Genomic DNA, 14,579 nt, shown 5'->3' with positions numbered 1-14,579 from the left:
GAGCATTCTGCGTGGCTCCCGGCGCTAATAACTCTTATCGCGGTTTAATAAAAGGGGGGTTGGTTGCTTGCTAGGATTTACAATTTCTGTTTCTTCTTCTTGGATTCTTCTTCTTCCTGGAGGTTGAGTGAGACTGTGGATTCTTTCTTCAAGCTTGTGTTAACTCTTAGGAAATGACACCCTAAATCTTCTGGTTTTCTTTAATGGGGGGGTGGGGGGAAGGTTATTATTTCTAGTGAAGGTTCTAGTGGAGATTATTATTTCTAGTGAAACAATGCAACTTATAAAGATGATGTGACTCTGTAACTCTCCTGGCCAACTGCGGGAATTTCTGGAGTGGAAAGGTGATTTTGGACTGAAGGAGCTCTCTTGGAGCATGACTTCAGGAAGTGTCTCTGTAACACAATACTCGTGCACTGCCTGAGGCTACAGTTCTGCTGGAGTCAGAGTTGCAAAAAAAAGGGAGATGCTTAATTGTACAGAACTTGGCATCAGCATTAACAAGGTTCATTTCCCGAGGCCATAAGGTCAGTCCTAAGACTGACTGAATCTGCGGCATCGTGTCGTGATGGAGTGCTCCACACCAGGAAACGTCTTCTGGGACAGATTAATATTCTTGTGAGATCTAGTGAGTCCTTTTCCAGTGCATGATTTCTGCCATCTGTCTGCGTCAAAGATAGAGATTAGACCTGAGAGAAGGTCACTGGAAGTCAGAAAACAGATGGAAAAGTTTTGAGAAACACATCACTAAGGAAAAAAAAGGGAATAATTAAATTTGAGGGAATAACTAGCCCTAGCCTCAGAACCACGCCGGCTCTAATGCCCGCTGTTATGTTATGCCTCCTTCGGCTCTACACTGGCTCGGGGACCCCACAGAAGCTGCCCTGCTTGCTCAGAACTGGATACAGAGGTCATCGGTTCTCCCAGGGCCAGAATAAGTTGAGAAATGTTTAACACATTGGCTTGACCGCCTTAACTTCAGAAGCATTTTCATAGGGGCCACAGCTAATAAGTGCATGTGATTTATAACTCCATCACTTACTTAGAACATGCTTTTCATCCAGTTAGAAACCCACTGCAATTCACAATTAAAATTCTGCAGAGTCACATATGGATATGCAGCCACTTCTGGGGTGGAAAGTTGGTGCCTGAAGTGCACGATAATACTCAGTGGAAGAAGGGAAAATTGTGCTGCGATATTGTCATGGAGGGGGCATAATAAAAAGAAACGTCTATGTCTGTTTTGGACCTAGGGCGCTAGTCGTCCAAAGTCCATTCTCGAAAAATACATCCCCCAATTTTTGGTTTTTTTTTTTGTTCGAAAATCGTCTACTTCTACGTCCAGCCGCTTATCTTTATACCACATTCTCGTCCAAAAAATTGTCCAAGTCCCAAATGCCTAGAGCAAGACCTTTTGGACGTGATAGGGGCCAGCACAATGATGGACTGGCCACTCAGACATGGTAACAGAGTAGTGGCGCACCTTACAGGGCACTGCTGTGAACTTCACAAAAAGGGTGCCACATAAACATCTCACCAGAACTCCCTTATAGGTTATGATGAGCCCCCCAAAAACACCCCCAACACCTACTATACCCACCTGTCTACCACCCCAATAGCCCTTATGGTTGCAGGTGGCACCTATATAGCAGTACAGTAGGGTTTGGGTTTTTTTATTTTTGTGGACTCGCATTTTTCCACCATGAATGCAGTGGCTTATGGGCCTGGGTCCTCCTATGGTTCACTAGCCCACCCCGCAGCTCTACTAGGCTTTACGATGCGAGGTGATAATGCTCTGGATGCAGATATGCGCGTTTTTATTCTGATTTTTATGGCGGTGTGGGGGGGGGGAGTGTGTGGGGGTCTGTACTTTGTGTCTGTAGTGGTTATCTAGTCACTTTGGATACCTTCTGGGCACTTAGACCTATTTTTAGATGGCCTGAAGACCTGGCTATTCTAAAAAATCTGATACCTACTCCATCTCTGGCATTCTAGCCCTCTAAAAACTCTTCATACTCGGACCTCTAACCCTTCATTACAGTTTCTTTCTATCCCATCTCCTGTAAACCGCGCCGAGCTCTACGAATGTGGAGATGATGCGATATACAAACCTAAGGTTTAGTTTAGTTTAGTTTAGTGGCCTAAGTCACAACGTATAAGTTCCATCCAGGCAGCCTCGTAAAACTTTCGATTATCCCTGCAGGACGACTAAGTCTAGATCGGCCCACATCCTTCAAAAACGTTCCTTTAAGCTCTGGGCACACAGCAGAATTCAGAGGCCTAAAAAGTGTCTGGGTATGTCTAAAAGCCCATTTTGATTATCAGCGCTCGGATGACCAAGTGCCGATTTGGACAGGTTTTTAGACATATTTCTGATTTGATTATGAGCCCCATAGTCATACCAGTAGCCCAGAGCCTGAAACGTTGTAGAGGAGCTACAGAATTTGTTCTACTTAATATTGTTGGATGCTGAGTGATGCTCTATCCCAAATGGCATTTTTATGTTCTGAAATGTCCAGTGTAGGGGACAGGTTAGAATAGTATTTTACCCTCCTGAGTACTGACCGATGAAGGACCTGTTGCTATAGTTATTATTTTGAGCATCTGAATATTAGAAAAGAGTAAAAACACACAGTCATTAAAAATGATTGCATCCCACTGACAATCAAATAAATCACTTGGGGGAGGAGGAGGCGACAGGGGAAGAAAATCAGTCTCTAAGCAGGATGCTCTCACACATTCCAGGGGCCGTGGGAGCAGCTCATGAAAACTGCGGCCAGCATTCCATTCGCACAGCGACCTCCAGCGAGGCTCAAGATGTTAGTGCAGTCTCACTGTGCGAGAACTGCAAAAAAAGAAAACGGATGCCATTTTCCTGTCTGTGATACAAGCCAATAACAAGTTCCTTGCTCTCTCCCTTTCTCTAGGACTCGCCCACCAATAAGCTTTTATATGCCAAGGAAATCCCTGAATATAGAAAAATTGTGCAGAGATACTACAAAGAGATCCGGGAAATGGTGCCTCTCAGTGAGCAAGAAATGAATGCCCATCTGGCACAGGAGTCCCGAGTAAGTGTAAAAAGGATTAGAAAAACATCATTTATTTAGCCCGTCCTCCCAACGGGTTACAAGAGCACATTCATAGTACAGTTAGGACATACTTAGGTGAGAAATACAGGTTCTACAGCATTTACAGTAAAGACAAAGGGGTTTGACATAACCTGCAGACATAAAATACTGACTTAGTGGGCATAGGGTGGATTTAATTCCAGCACATTCAGTGTAGATATCACTTGCAGGTAAGATAGCTTTCTTAGTAAGTGAGTGCATGTTTGTAGTCGGAGAATGTGGTAGTAATTCAGGTTCTATTTGCGGTGGCGTGCGAGTATTTGTGAGATTCCGTTTGGAGTTTTAGGTCATGTCTTTGAGATCCATCCATCAGCGTGTAGATGTGGGGTTACCAGACGTCCGGATTTCCCCGGACATATCTGGGGGTCCGGACAGCTTCAAAACCCAGCATTTTGTCACGGTTTTGAAAAGCTTCCCGTCAGGAAGGGGGCGTCCGCGCCTGCACAGGGACATCGTGTGTACGTGCGCACGATGTAATTGCGTCACGTCCATGTGTGTGAGGTGGAACGGGGCGTGACACAGGCGGAATCTCCTGTTCTCCAACACCACAGCCCATCGGTGTCTACCTGCCAAAGAAAGCTCAAATACTCTGTGATAGAATACTCATAGTGGACAAAGAATGAGAAATGCAGTGAACACTGTGCAGAGAAGCCAGGGAGCAGACAGTGGGAATGAGTCACTAATAGCCCTGAGCTAAGGAAGGGTCGAGGTCTATTTCCCAGCCGCTTTCCAAAAGACACAGAGAGGGAAAGTCTGTAAAAGGTCTGTCTCTTGTCAATCACACTTAGGTGTCTATTACAAAATCGAGCCTAACTTAAACTTGGGCACCTGTAATGTAGGCTAGGGTTTTAAAGGCACCTAAATCCTTTAGAGAATCACACAAGTCCTTCTCCACTTTGGAGTCAGGCGCTGCTAGGATGTTGCTGGCCAGACTTTACGGTAGATGTCCTGCAGACAACAGGATGGTTGGAGAGGCTGCAGTGAGTTGGAACCTAGGACAAGACCAGGTGGACTTTAGTCTATGGCCCAGAAAAGAGACAATTTTATTTAATCATGTATTTTTTAATGAGTATAACTTATTGGCAGACCGTTCAGGTCTTTATTTGCCATCATTTACTAAGTTATGTTACTATGTGATGAATTGCGCCTAAGAAGAGAGGCACCAATCGCCCAATTAATTTTTTATTTTTTTTATGACGACCAGATTATGCACTGAATAGTTGAGTATCAGCACAGAGCACATGAAGTTTAAGAGCGTCCTGGAAACACCTCCATCCCCACCTCTCTTGGTGGAGCTAAACTGTGCATACTAGACCCTTGCCTTCTCCCGTACCTTTTTAGCGCAAGGTTGCTGCCTGCGTTGGCATCGGCGCTCTCTCTGATGTCACTTCCGGGACCTGCACCTAGGAAGTGACGTCAAAGGGCGAGCCGACACCGACGTGAGCAGAAGTTTAAAAGGTACAGCGGTGGGGGGGGGGGGCAGGGAAGTGTGAATGACAGCTAATACCCCCTGGGCGCTGCGGGTGAGGAGAGGCTGAGAGATGGCTGTGCCTTCATAGTAAAAGGCGCTCCCTGAATCTCTTCTGCAGTAGGTTAGGAGGGCACATGACGAGTAGCAATCCAGCGTGAAGTAAACCTTTCCCTGCATACTCCTTTCTTCTCACTTTCATACTGGTCCTTCCTCTGCCAGGACCAGAAGAAGCACCATTATGGGCTAGAACAGGGGTGGGCAACTTCGGTCCTCGAGGGCTGGAATTCAGTCGGGTTTTCAGGATGTCCCCAATGAATATGCATGAGATCTATTTGCAAGCACTGCTTTCAATGCATATTGGGCTAGAATCTGATTGGCTAATGCCGCTTCTATGATGTCATTTGTGACATCACAATCAGAAGAAACTGGTCAGATCCAGAGAATGTGAACTTATCTCTATGCATGTCAGTGTGCTCCCTACCCCACTGCCCAAATTCCACCCTTGTGAACACCCCCTCCCCCCCTTGCAAAGTATTGGCACATACTTATAGAGCTGCTGTATCCAAAATGCGGTCATTTACATCACTTATGTGTCCACTTCTGCAAGTGACCAGAATGTCACTCCCAGTGGAGTATGAAAATTCTCCTCAGTTTTGAAAGAGGTAACACCTTGGCCTCCCTCTCCTGTATGTGTTGTAAATCCAGGTGTGTTTTTTTTTTGTTTGTTTTTTTTTACAGAAATATCGAAATGAATTTAATACTAACGTGGCTCTGGCTGAAATTTACAAATACGCCAAGAAGTACCGCACACCAGTAAGTTTGAATCATTTACACATGTCAGACTTGAAGTGGGTGAGTGTTGTTCACTTGCTTACCTGGTAAATAGTAAAAGACAGCCAGAAAGCTGGTGATTTAGAAAAGCAGGGAGAGCTTGAAATTCATTTTATCAGGCGTTGTTCCTGAGCATGGGAATCCTCCACCTACACTCCTACCAGTGGGTGGTGCTGTTTCCACATTTTCACTCGTGAGGGACAGGCAAGCCTCAGGACTCCAGGGAACCTGCTTGGCCCTATGTCTATGTTTCTTTACAGTACTTAGTATACACAATTCATACGGCCAAAGTGATAAACTAAACCTTAAGCTTATATACTGCATCTTCTCTATAAAGATAGAGCTCGGCACGATTTACAGAAATTTTAAGAAGGAAAAAATAACAAGAATTGGTGATTGTATAGCGAGCTGCGAGATTTACAGTCTAAAAGCAAACAGAGAGAAAATAACTCCATAAAATTAAAATAAAGGAAAAAAGACAACTAGCATAGAGTCTAGAAGATTGTGCTATATGTTCCCTACAGGGCTCCACTGTACAATTATGGTGTATTCAAAGAAATAGGTCTGTAACACTTTTCTGAAAGCCAAGAAAACTGAGATGCTCTGAACATGTGGAGGGAGATTGTTCCATAACTTAGGGGTGATAAAGAAGACTCATAAGGACTGAACAGTTAGCATCTAACGAATGTAATGATTTCGATGTATAGAAAAGAATCAAATTTGACAAGTATGATGGAGTAGGGTTACTAGACGTCTCCGGGCATCCAGCTGGCTTTTCAAACCCCAGCACTTTGTCCGGGTTTTGAAAAGCTTCCTCTTCAGATTGCATCGGGAGGGGGCATCCACAGATACCCTCCTGACTGACGAGAACAGGCTGATGGGGGCGGGGCATGGCAAGGAGTAGCCTAATGTAATGCCTTGAAGTTTGCAGCAGGAGCACAGGATTCGCTGGTGGAGCACAGCAAAAGCTCTTTGGGAGTGCAAGAAACCCAAAGCAGAAGCCGAAAGCATCGTCTCCCACTGAGAGTACTTTGATAGTGCTGTACTTACTTGGACAGCATTTGTATTTCACCCACTTTGATAACTGCAAAATTACCCAGCTCTGAGAAGGAGATTTTATTTATTTATTTGGTTTTATATCCCAGGAGAGCTCAGAAGGGGTTACAAGTTTACGTACATAACAAAGCATGGTAAAGCATAACATGACAAACATGGCTTGGTGTAACATCGCATGACGGGCCTTGTATGACAAGCATGGCTAGTATTGCATGGTGAACATAGCATGGCACGGCATGGCATGGCATGGCATAGCTTAGCATGGTAAACATAGTATACAAGTGTGATACAGATTGTTGCAGCTTTTAGGCCAGACCTGGATTTCTGAGAACCTCATCCTCCAGCACTGATTGATTTCAATGGATAGAATCACAGGGTCTGATAGTCAAACTGAGAATCTTGACCACTTCAATGGCTTGCCTGAGGCTGGCTGGGGATGTTCAACACCACTTAACCGGTTCATGCCTTAGAAGATTCCAGCTAACCGTCCATCCCCTAAACAGCTAGGTTGGGAGTGGGCCAGGGGCAGAGCACAAACGTAGCTAGTTAATGGCATAAAAATTATCCTAATCAATTGGATACCAGCGCCCAGTTAACTTCCGGGTGACTGCTGAGGCCTAGATGCTCATTGCCAGGAGCTACACAGGCCCCGGGGTTGAATAGCCAGGGACATTTCAGCCCGCGACTGTGAGCAGCTCAGAACCAGGATTAGCCCAAAAGTCTCCCTCCTGGAACTGGGTAATATGGTGGCTGTGTACCTTTTCAGTCAGTGGAATAAAATGGCTTCTTTACCCTCTTAGGATCTGGTCTTGTTTCCATGTTTTACAGATAGTAAATGCACTGGAAGGAAATGCGACCACGCGACGGACTCAGCTACAGCACAAGCTGGAGCAGGTGATAGCATTCATGGAAGATAACATCTTTGAGTGCTGCAGTGAAGCCTAAGGCCACTCGGCAGGGAACCGAGAATTCTGGGCCGACCAGCTGCACAAGCCGCTATGGACTACCAGGCCCTTCATTCTGAACTGCACCACTGGACTAACAGGTCAAACTGGCCAGCAGAGAACAAAAACTATCCCAGAACCTCTCGTTTATCTGCCTTCTTCTGCTGGAGCATGAGGACCAAATGAAGAGACTCTGCCAACTCTCAGGTTCCAGCTGATGAAGGTCCCAATCCGAGCTTTCTCTGGGCAACAGGTTCAGAGCTTGTGAAAGGAGGCTTTAGAGATGATGGTCATATGGGTGACACTTGGGCTTGTCTTGATATTGGAATGCAGGAAGCAGTGACCACCACCTGAGGAATCGAGACAGCTTTGAGAGCTGGAACCTGAGCAGTGGGGGTGGGAGGCATCACTCGTACTCACATAGCAGAGATGTAGCTACCACTGTGTATTGTATGAAGTGGAAAAAAACATTTCATAATGTATCTTCTGAGCTTTAAAGAGTGTGTGTGTGTGTGTGTATAGTATGATGTCTGTGTTTTGCAGATGTTGGGGGTATGAAGGTATGCTTTGCATGTGTACATGTCAGTCTGTGTTTATCCACTCTTCAATCAGTTCCCCTGTCACCAGAAGCTGTTCGTTGATGCCCTCTTACAAACCAACTGAATGGTAAGGGCAAAAGGGCACAAGCAGGGTAGATGGTAAACCAGGAATTGACTGAGTTCGTGCTGGTATGACATTCACAGACCAGAGACTGTATTACGAAGAGAAGAAACAGCTGCAGACACCAAAGAGCTTCTTTGTTTCTCTACTACCTGCACCCTCCCTTAGGACGGGTTCAAGGTTGCTGAAGACATCCCCAACCCCCTGCCTGTCTGGGATCTGTCACCCCCATCAGGACTGTTCCTTTCAAGGAAGAATTCAGTTCATTCATGTGGAACTTTCTGTTCAAGGACATCTAAAACCCAGACCAGGATGGTGGTGGGGGTGGGGTTTTTATTGTCCTAAAACACGGGAGAGCTTCCACATTTGAAGACATGACATTTTGTTATTTATTAAGTGGAAAGCAAACTCCATGAATTCTAGGCCAATTGTAGCACACCGCTCGAGCTCTGCTAGATTACTTCACTGGAGCCTCGCTCTTGCCGATAGGTATTTTCTGACATAAATTGATCATAGGCAATGTATAGGTAATGCAACATGATCCCAAGAAGAAAGATAGACGTGGGGGGGGGCTTTGCTCTGATGAGAGGACCCCCAACAGCTTTGAAAACTAGGAATATGTAACTCAGAACAAACTGTGAACAAAGGCCATCTCCACCTGAAGAAGAAAACTGTGCTGGTGAGATAAGATGAGGCAAAATCAAAGGAAGGAAACGTTTTTAAGGGTTACCACAACTGGTTAAGGGCCTGGGATGGGACTTGATAGACTTTCTGTGTTTACAATTGAAGCAGTTTACAAGTACTGTATTTATTTTGGACCTGGGTCAAGGGCAGGTTAAGTGGCTTGCAAAAGAAGAAAACAGAAAAATATCCCCACACTGACAGTATACAGGCTAAGAGGTAACACTTTGCCGTTTTAAGAATAGAGCCATGGCTGTCAGCAGGTGTTATATTGACTTGTGCTTGACTAGTGCTACCAAAACACTCGTAGTGTTGTTGAAGAAAACAAGACTTTTATTGGAAATACCCCAAGGTGAAGGATCTCTTTAGTGAGTCACATGGAGTGCCAGTGGGAATCAGACTGGCCAGTGCACGAACCAGTAGAAAGGAAGATAGAGGGGCCCATCAGGTTAGATAGGGAGAAACACTTAGATTACCTGAATGTAAACCGCTTCAGATAGAAGCAACTTATAAGAAAAGAAAATAACTAACTAACAGGATCTACATAGTCCTAGGTGACTCAGGAAAGGGCAAATGGTGAACAGTTTTGTTTTAAATTCTTACTTCCAAGCCCTGTGCTAGTTGTAGTCATTTAATATAATAAAAAATTGAAGTGACCCACAGAATAGGTCACGCTTCTTTTGTAGAAGAACTGCCATGTCCCTAAAGTGTTGGTAATAAGGCACAGAAATGATGTGTCATCACTCCAAGGTCATGAAGAGTGGTCGCAGCTTTCTTGTGCCTAAAATGCCACAGTGGAAGCCTGATCCTGTGAACACAGCCAGCGACCAGCTCTACCACTGACTCGAAACCTTTGGTTCCCTAAAGCTCACTTTCCATAGGATCACAGTGCTCGTGGGAAGTATTTCAAATGAATGCACATCTCATTTTCAGCCTTAGTTCTCAGGTGCACACGATTTGCAACATAATTGTGTGTGCCCTCAAAATGGGGAAAAGCAAAAGTCGCCAGACTAATGATTTGAGGGGATTTGAAATGCAAAGAGCGCATGGATGTGAGTGCAAGTGGGGAAGGTGGACTGCACTGCTGGTCTGAACTTGAAACCTTTGTATTATAGGATCAGCTTTGAACCAGAACACAGTTGTATGTATTTTCCTTTGTACTGAGGGAAGCTGGGAAACTTTTATAAATTATCTTTATAATAAAACATAATGAAGATTTCATCTAGCATCTCTTTACTACAAGAGGTGGAGCGCCTGGAAAAGACTAATAACACCTTCACATCCTGAGGCAGCTGAGGTTTAGCAAAACGCTGGCCACCATTGGTGTGCTTTCAACTCCAAATAAGTACTCCTTCAAAATCGACTGTTTTTCATGGCGGCTTTATTTTGAATCAGAAAAAGCCTTGTGCAATGCAAACTATCAATCGAGGAGGTTTTTTATGCCAGTGACTTAACTTTACCCCGTGATTGTCTCCACTTTTAACAGCCGCTGTGTCGGCTGGTGGAGGAGGGGCTCTGAGGCTTTTTCCTACCTTGAAGTGATCTTTAATGAGAAAGCTGGTTTTTGAATAGCCCCATGAATCTCCATTGTGCTTTTGTCAGGGGCTCTAGGTCTTTTAGCTGGAATATGTTTGCTGCGCAGTAAATTTTGAGAGTGTTGGTTCTTTGTGATCTCTTTACTACACCCCTATGTGGAGAGAGTTTGTGGCATTAAGTGTCATCTTTGCACTGTGGACTCTGGCCACGATGAACCCATCAGTCACTGTAACAGAAAGCTCTTCACTTATTTAGGGAAATTGCATTTTATATTCAGGCAGCCACTCAGCCTCAGGATACAAGTCCAGCACTGCCCCGGCTCTCATATATACAGCCTATTCATAGGAGGAGAGGTAAGGCAATATGACAGATACTCTGTCTTATGGAAAATTTAGAGCTGTTTTGGAGGAAGAGGGTGAATGAATTTGACCACCAAAAGCAGCCCTTGCTGGTACAGCAGATTTTAGATGTCTTGATTTTCCTGTTCCTTTAATTTAGGTCAAGCTATATTGGTATATGAGTACTTTGCAGTCTAGCATTTATACATCAAGGAAGAGTGAGGCACTTGTGAGGACTTTCTCTCCTGACTTAATGTACATGAACTAGACCCAAGGTCTGCAGATGGCATCCTAAGTTAAACAATTAGGTTGACGTTCACATATTTGTGTAACAAGCCAATTAATTTCCGACAATTGACTGTTACACTCAACTTTTTGTATGCATGTGCTAGAAAGTGGTACATATCCCTTCTATTGCACAACTCTCAAAAAAGGAGGCATGGCCAGGGAAGAATCACAGCCTATTTATTATTTCTGCAGTACTCCTAGATGCACACAAGCGACAGTCCCTGTTCAGAAGAGGTTACAATCTAAGTTATAATAGACACACAGGGTGGGTCAATATATACTGTTCATGAAGGGGGATATTAAGGGATGCCAAGAGAGTAAGGGCTGCAGAGGGAATCAGAAACAGATAATGTATTATACGTTGGAAGCGTTAAAACCTAAATTGTGTTTCAAAAAAGTGGGCTTTGAGCCTGGCATACTGTTTCATCCATCAAGCTGCATCATATTGTTCTTTTAGGAAACTAGCAAAGACCTATTTGTTTAAAAAATTACTACTTGATTAAGAGCTATGTATTTGTATCTCATCAGTGAATGTCCAGTTCTCTTGTTTGTCCAATGTGACTCGGACAAGAGGTCATGGACTGAAGCTGAGGGGCACCAGGCCCAGGACAAATATCAGGAAATTCTGCTTCACACAACGAGTGGTGGACGCTTGGAACGCACTCCCGGAGGAGTGTCGTGATGGAGACCACCATTCTGGGATTCAAGGGCAAGTTGGATGCACATCTTCTTGCAAATCACATTGAGAGATACGAGTAAACAAGGTTTCTCAACAGGGAACACCTGGCTTGGCCTCCGCGAGTGCGAGTCGCCGGACTAGATGGACCTAGGGTCTGATCCGGCAAAGCCATTTCTTATGTTCTTATGTTGAAAACAGCCTAGAACTCTTGGGTGTTGGCGGTATAGAAAATAAAGTTATTAGATTATTCATCCAGGCATATGGTACAGCAAGGCAGAATAGGTGGAATCGGCAGTTTGTAGTAGAGGAGAAGGGTACAGACAAGAAAGACTTCCTCAAAGAATGGAGTTCCCCTGGCAGAGTGGAAGGACAGATAAGAGGGGAGAGACTGAGGAGCCCCTGAGTGAGTGTATGCAGAAGTGGACAGGGAGCAAGTGAAGTGACTTGAGGAGCGGGGGTAAAGTAAGCCTAAAGACACTAGTGGCATACAAGGTGCACAGCAGAATTCTAAAGAGTTTGAAGGGGGCAGAGATGGCTCAGTGGGAGACCCATGACAAGCACAGTGCAGTAATGCAGGCCATAGGTGACAAGGGTGTAGATAAGTCTTCCAAAAACCATGAGTTATTTTTCTATTTTTGAGAGACAGCATTATTCTTGGATAGTGTTTTGAAAGTGAGTGTACCTTCCAACTGTGTTTTGATTTTGTGGAGAAGCAGTTTGGCAGGGTACTCAGAAAGGAAACTCCTAGAGTAGAGTACCGTAATCATTACATGACCACCCTGAATATTCTTAAGCTGTCATCCTGGGAAACTTTATTCACTTATGCGGATGATATTTTCATATTGATAGAGCTAGATCTGGATGCTACTGCCCGAGTATCTAAAGTGAATCTCTGTATATCAAAACTTCAAGCCTGGGCTCAGTCGGTCCAGATGAAGCTTAATACAACTAAAACCAAATTATTATGGTTAGGCCCAAAATTGGATTGTCTTCCCCTTTCTGTAGCTTTGGTTTCTAGATCCTCCTTACAGATTGAGTTTTCTGCCAAGGTTTTGGAAGTCCTCTTTGACTCCTCTCTCTCTTTTAAGGATCAAATTAACTCTGGTCAAGAAATGTTTTTTTTAACCTGCATTTGTTGAGGAAGGTCAGACACCTCTTTCATCATTGTCATTTTTCCATATTGGTTCAGTCAATTATATTATCTCGCCTCAATTACTGCAATGTTATCTACCTCAGTACCACAAAAACTTGTCTTTATAGTTTGCAACTGATTCAAAATACTGCTGCAAAATTGATCTTTGGGAAATGTAAATTTGATCACATGACTCCATTGCTCCAGAGTCTCCATTGGCTCCCGGTTTATTTTAGAGTTCAATTTGAATGTGTTTGTGTTGTTTTTAAAATCCTATATGGTATCTTTACTCCTCTTACAGACTTTCTTTTGCAAGAGGTAACCAACAATTTAAATTCTCTCTTCCTTCCAAAAAAGGGATTAAAGGAGTCAAGATTTTTAGTCAATCTCTGATTGTTAAGTTTTCTCAACTTTGGAATGATCTTCCATTTCTTTTAAGGAATTCTGGCTCACTTCAATTTTTTTGAAGATCTTTGAAAACTACTTTATGTGCTAAACACTTTGAAAATTAATTTCTGGAAATTTAGTCTTATTTTATTTGTTAAGTTTATTGTAAACCAAGTCAAGCTTTCTTAGAATGACGACTTGGTCGATAAAGCCAAGCCTTAGATTAGAATCCATGCACCAAGGCCTGGCTTTTCTGCTTACCACTGCTAAGTGCAATTCTATATCATGTCCTTTATAGACCTCACTAAGCACTGCTCTGATCAGCTCCAGATATAGAATTTGTCCTTTAGCAAGTAATTTCATGGTCAAGGCCAATAACAGAGCTTGGGTTATATACATGCTAACTCCTATCCACTAAGGTGGTTGTGATTTAATCCAGAAGCTAGTCATCTTTACATAGAGGGCTGCATGGTTGTCAAGTGCAAAGCATAGTGGGCTGTACAAAGAAAATTTGTAAAATAATTCACTGCCAATAGAACTCAAAGTGATGACTGACCGTGTTCAACTCTGAAAGACAGACCATTCTGGTGCTAATTTGTTCTTTCATACAAGTCTTGTCTAATTGTTGGATCCTTCCATGAACAGCAAACTCTGCTTAGTAAGGTTTGTGCAGGCCATTTTATGTATATTTCTTCTGGTCTTGTGGGTCACAAAAGAACTTTAGGCTCAAGCAACCTGTAGTTTCCCAGCCCCGTTATATAGCCTATACATTGCTTATAGCATGTAGCTGAATGAATGACACCTTGAACTACACTATCTATATAAAATTCAGCAGCCCTGGGCTCTTATTAGAACAGGAAGAAGGCAAAAGATTTTAACTAGTCCAGGGGTAGGCAATTCAGGTCCTCGAGAGCTGGAGCCAGGTCAGGTTTTCAGAATATCCATAATGAATATGTATGAGATGGATTTGCATGTACTGCCTCATTGAGATGCAAAGATGCAAATCTATCTCATACATATTTATTGTGGATATCCTGAAAACCTGACCTTGCTCCAGCTCTCGAGGACTAATTGCCTACCCCTGAATTAATGTAATGGTCAAATTCACACAATAGTAAGACTTAAAGTCAAGCCGCTTCATCTCTCATTACTTTAGGGTACAACTGAAAATGTGAGACCAGTTGGGTAGGGATTAACTTATGTATTAAAAGAACAGACCTGGAGGTTGGAAGTGTGAGAAGAAACTACTCAAACTGTTTTAATCTTTATACGTTGAGTGCAATACACTAAATCCTCACTATATGCCCCTGATCCATACCCGAGTGGTGGTACTTGTGATTTAGATTGGCCTCTGAAGATGGGATACTGGGCTAGGTAGACCATGGTCTGATCCAGTAAGGCTTGCACCAGCCCACCTCACCCATCTCAGCTGTTAAGTGAAGTCAGGT

At 43.7% G+C, this 14,579-nt stretch overlaps 1 protein-coding gene across 4 annotated transcripts in view; it reads left to right on the top strand.

Annotated features, from left to right (window-relative positions):
• Window positions 1–10,435, top strand: part of PLXND1 (plexin D1) — a 102,519-nt gene extending 92,084 nt beyond the window's left edge. For all 4 annotated transcript variants that reach the window (XM_033926041.1, XM_033926043.1, XM_033926045.1 and 1 more), the window contains exons 34-36: window positions 2,928–3,068; window positions 5,338–5,412; window positions 7,315–10,435. In XM_033926041.1, the coding sequence (XP_033781932.1) occupies window positions 2,928–3,068; window positions 5,338–5,412; window positions 7,315–7,431 (333 nt within the window). In that variant the 3' untranslated portion in view covers window positions 7,432–10,435. The remainder of the gene's footprint in view (window positions 1–2,927; window positions 3,069–5,337; window positions 5,413–7,314) is intronic.
• The last annotated feature ends 4,144 nt before the right edge of the window (window positions 10,436–14,579 follow it).

Source organism: Geotrypetes seraphini, chromosome 17 (assembly GCF_902459505.1).
Source record: "Geotrypetes seraphini chromosome 17, aGeoSer1.1, whole genome shotgun sequence".
Lineage (NCBI taxonomy): Eukaryota > Metazoa > Chordata > Amphibia > Gymnophiona > Dermophiidae > Geotrypetes > Geotrypetes seraphini.
Note: the sequence above shows the minus strand (reverse complement) of the source record. Positions and strands in the feature narration are given on the sequence as shown.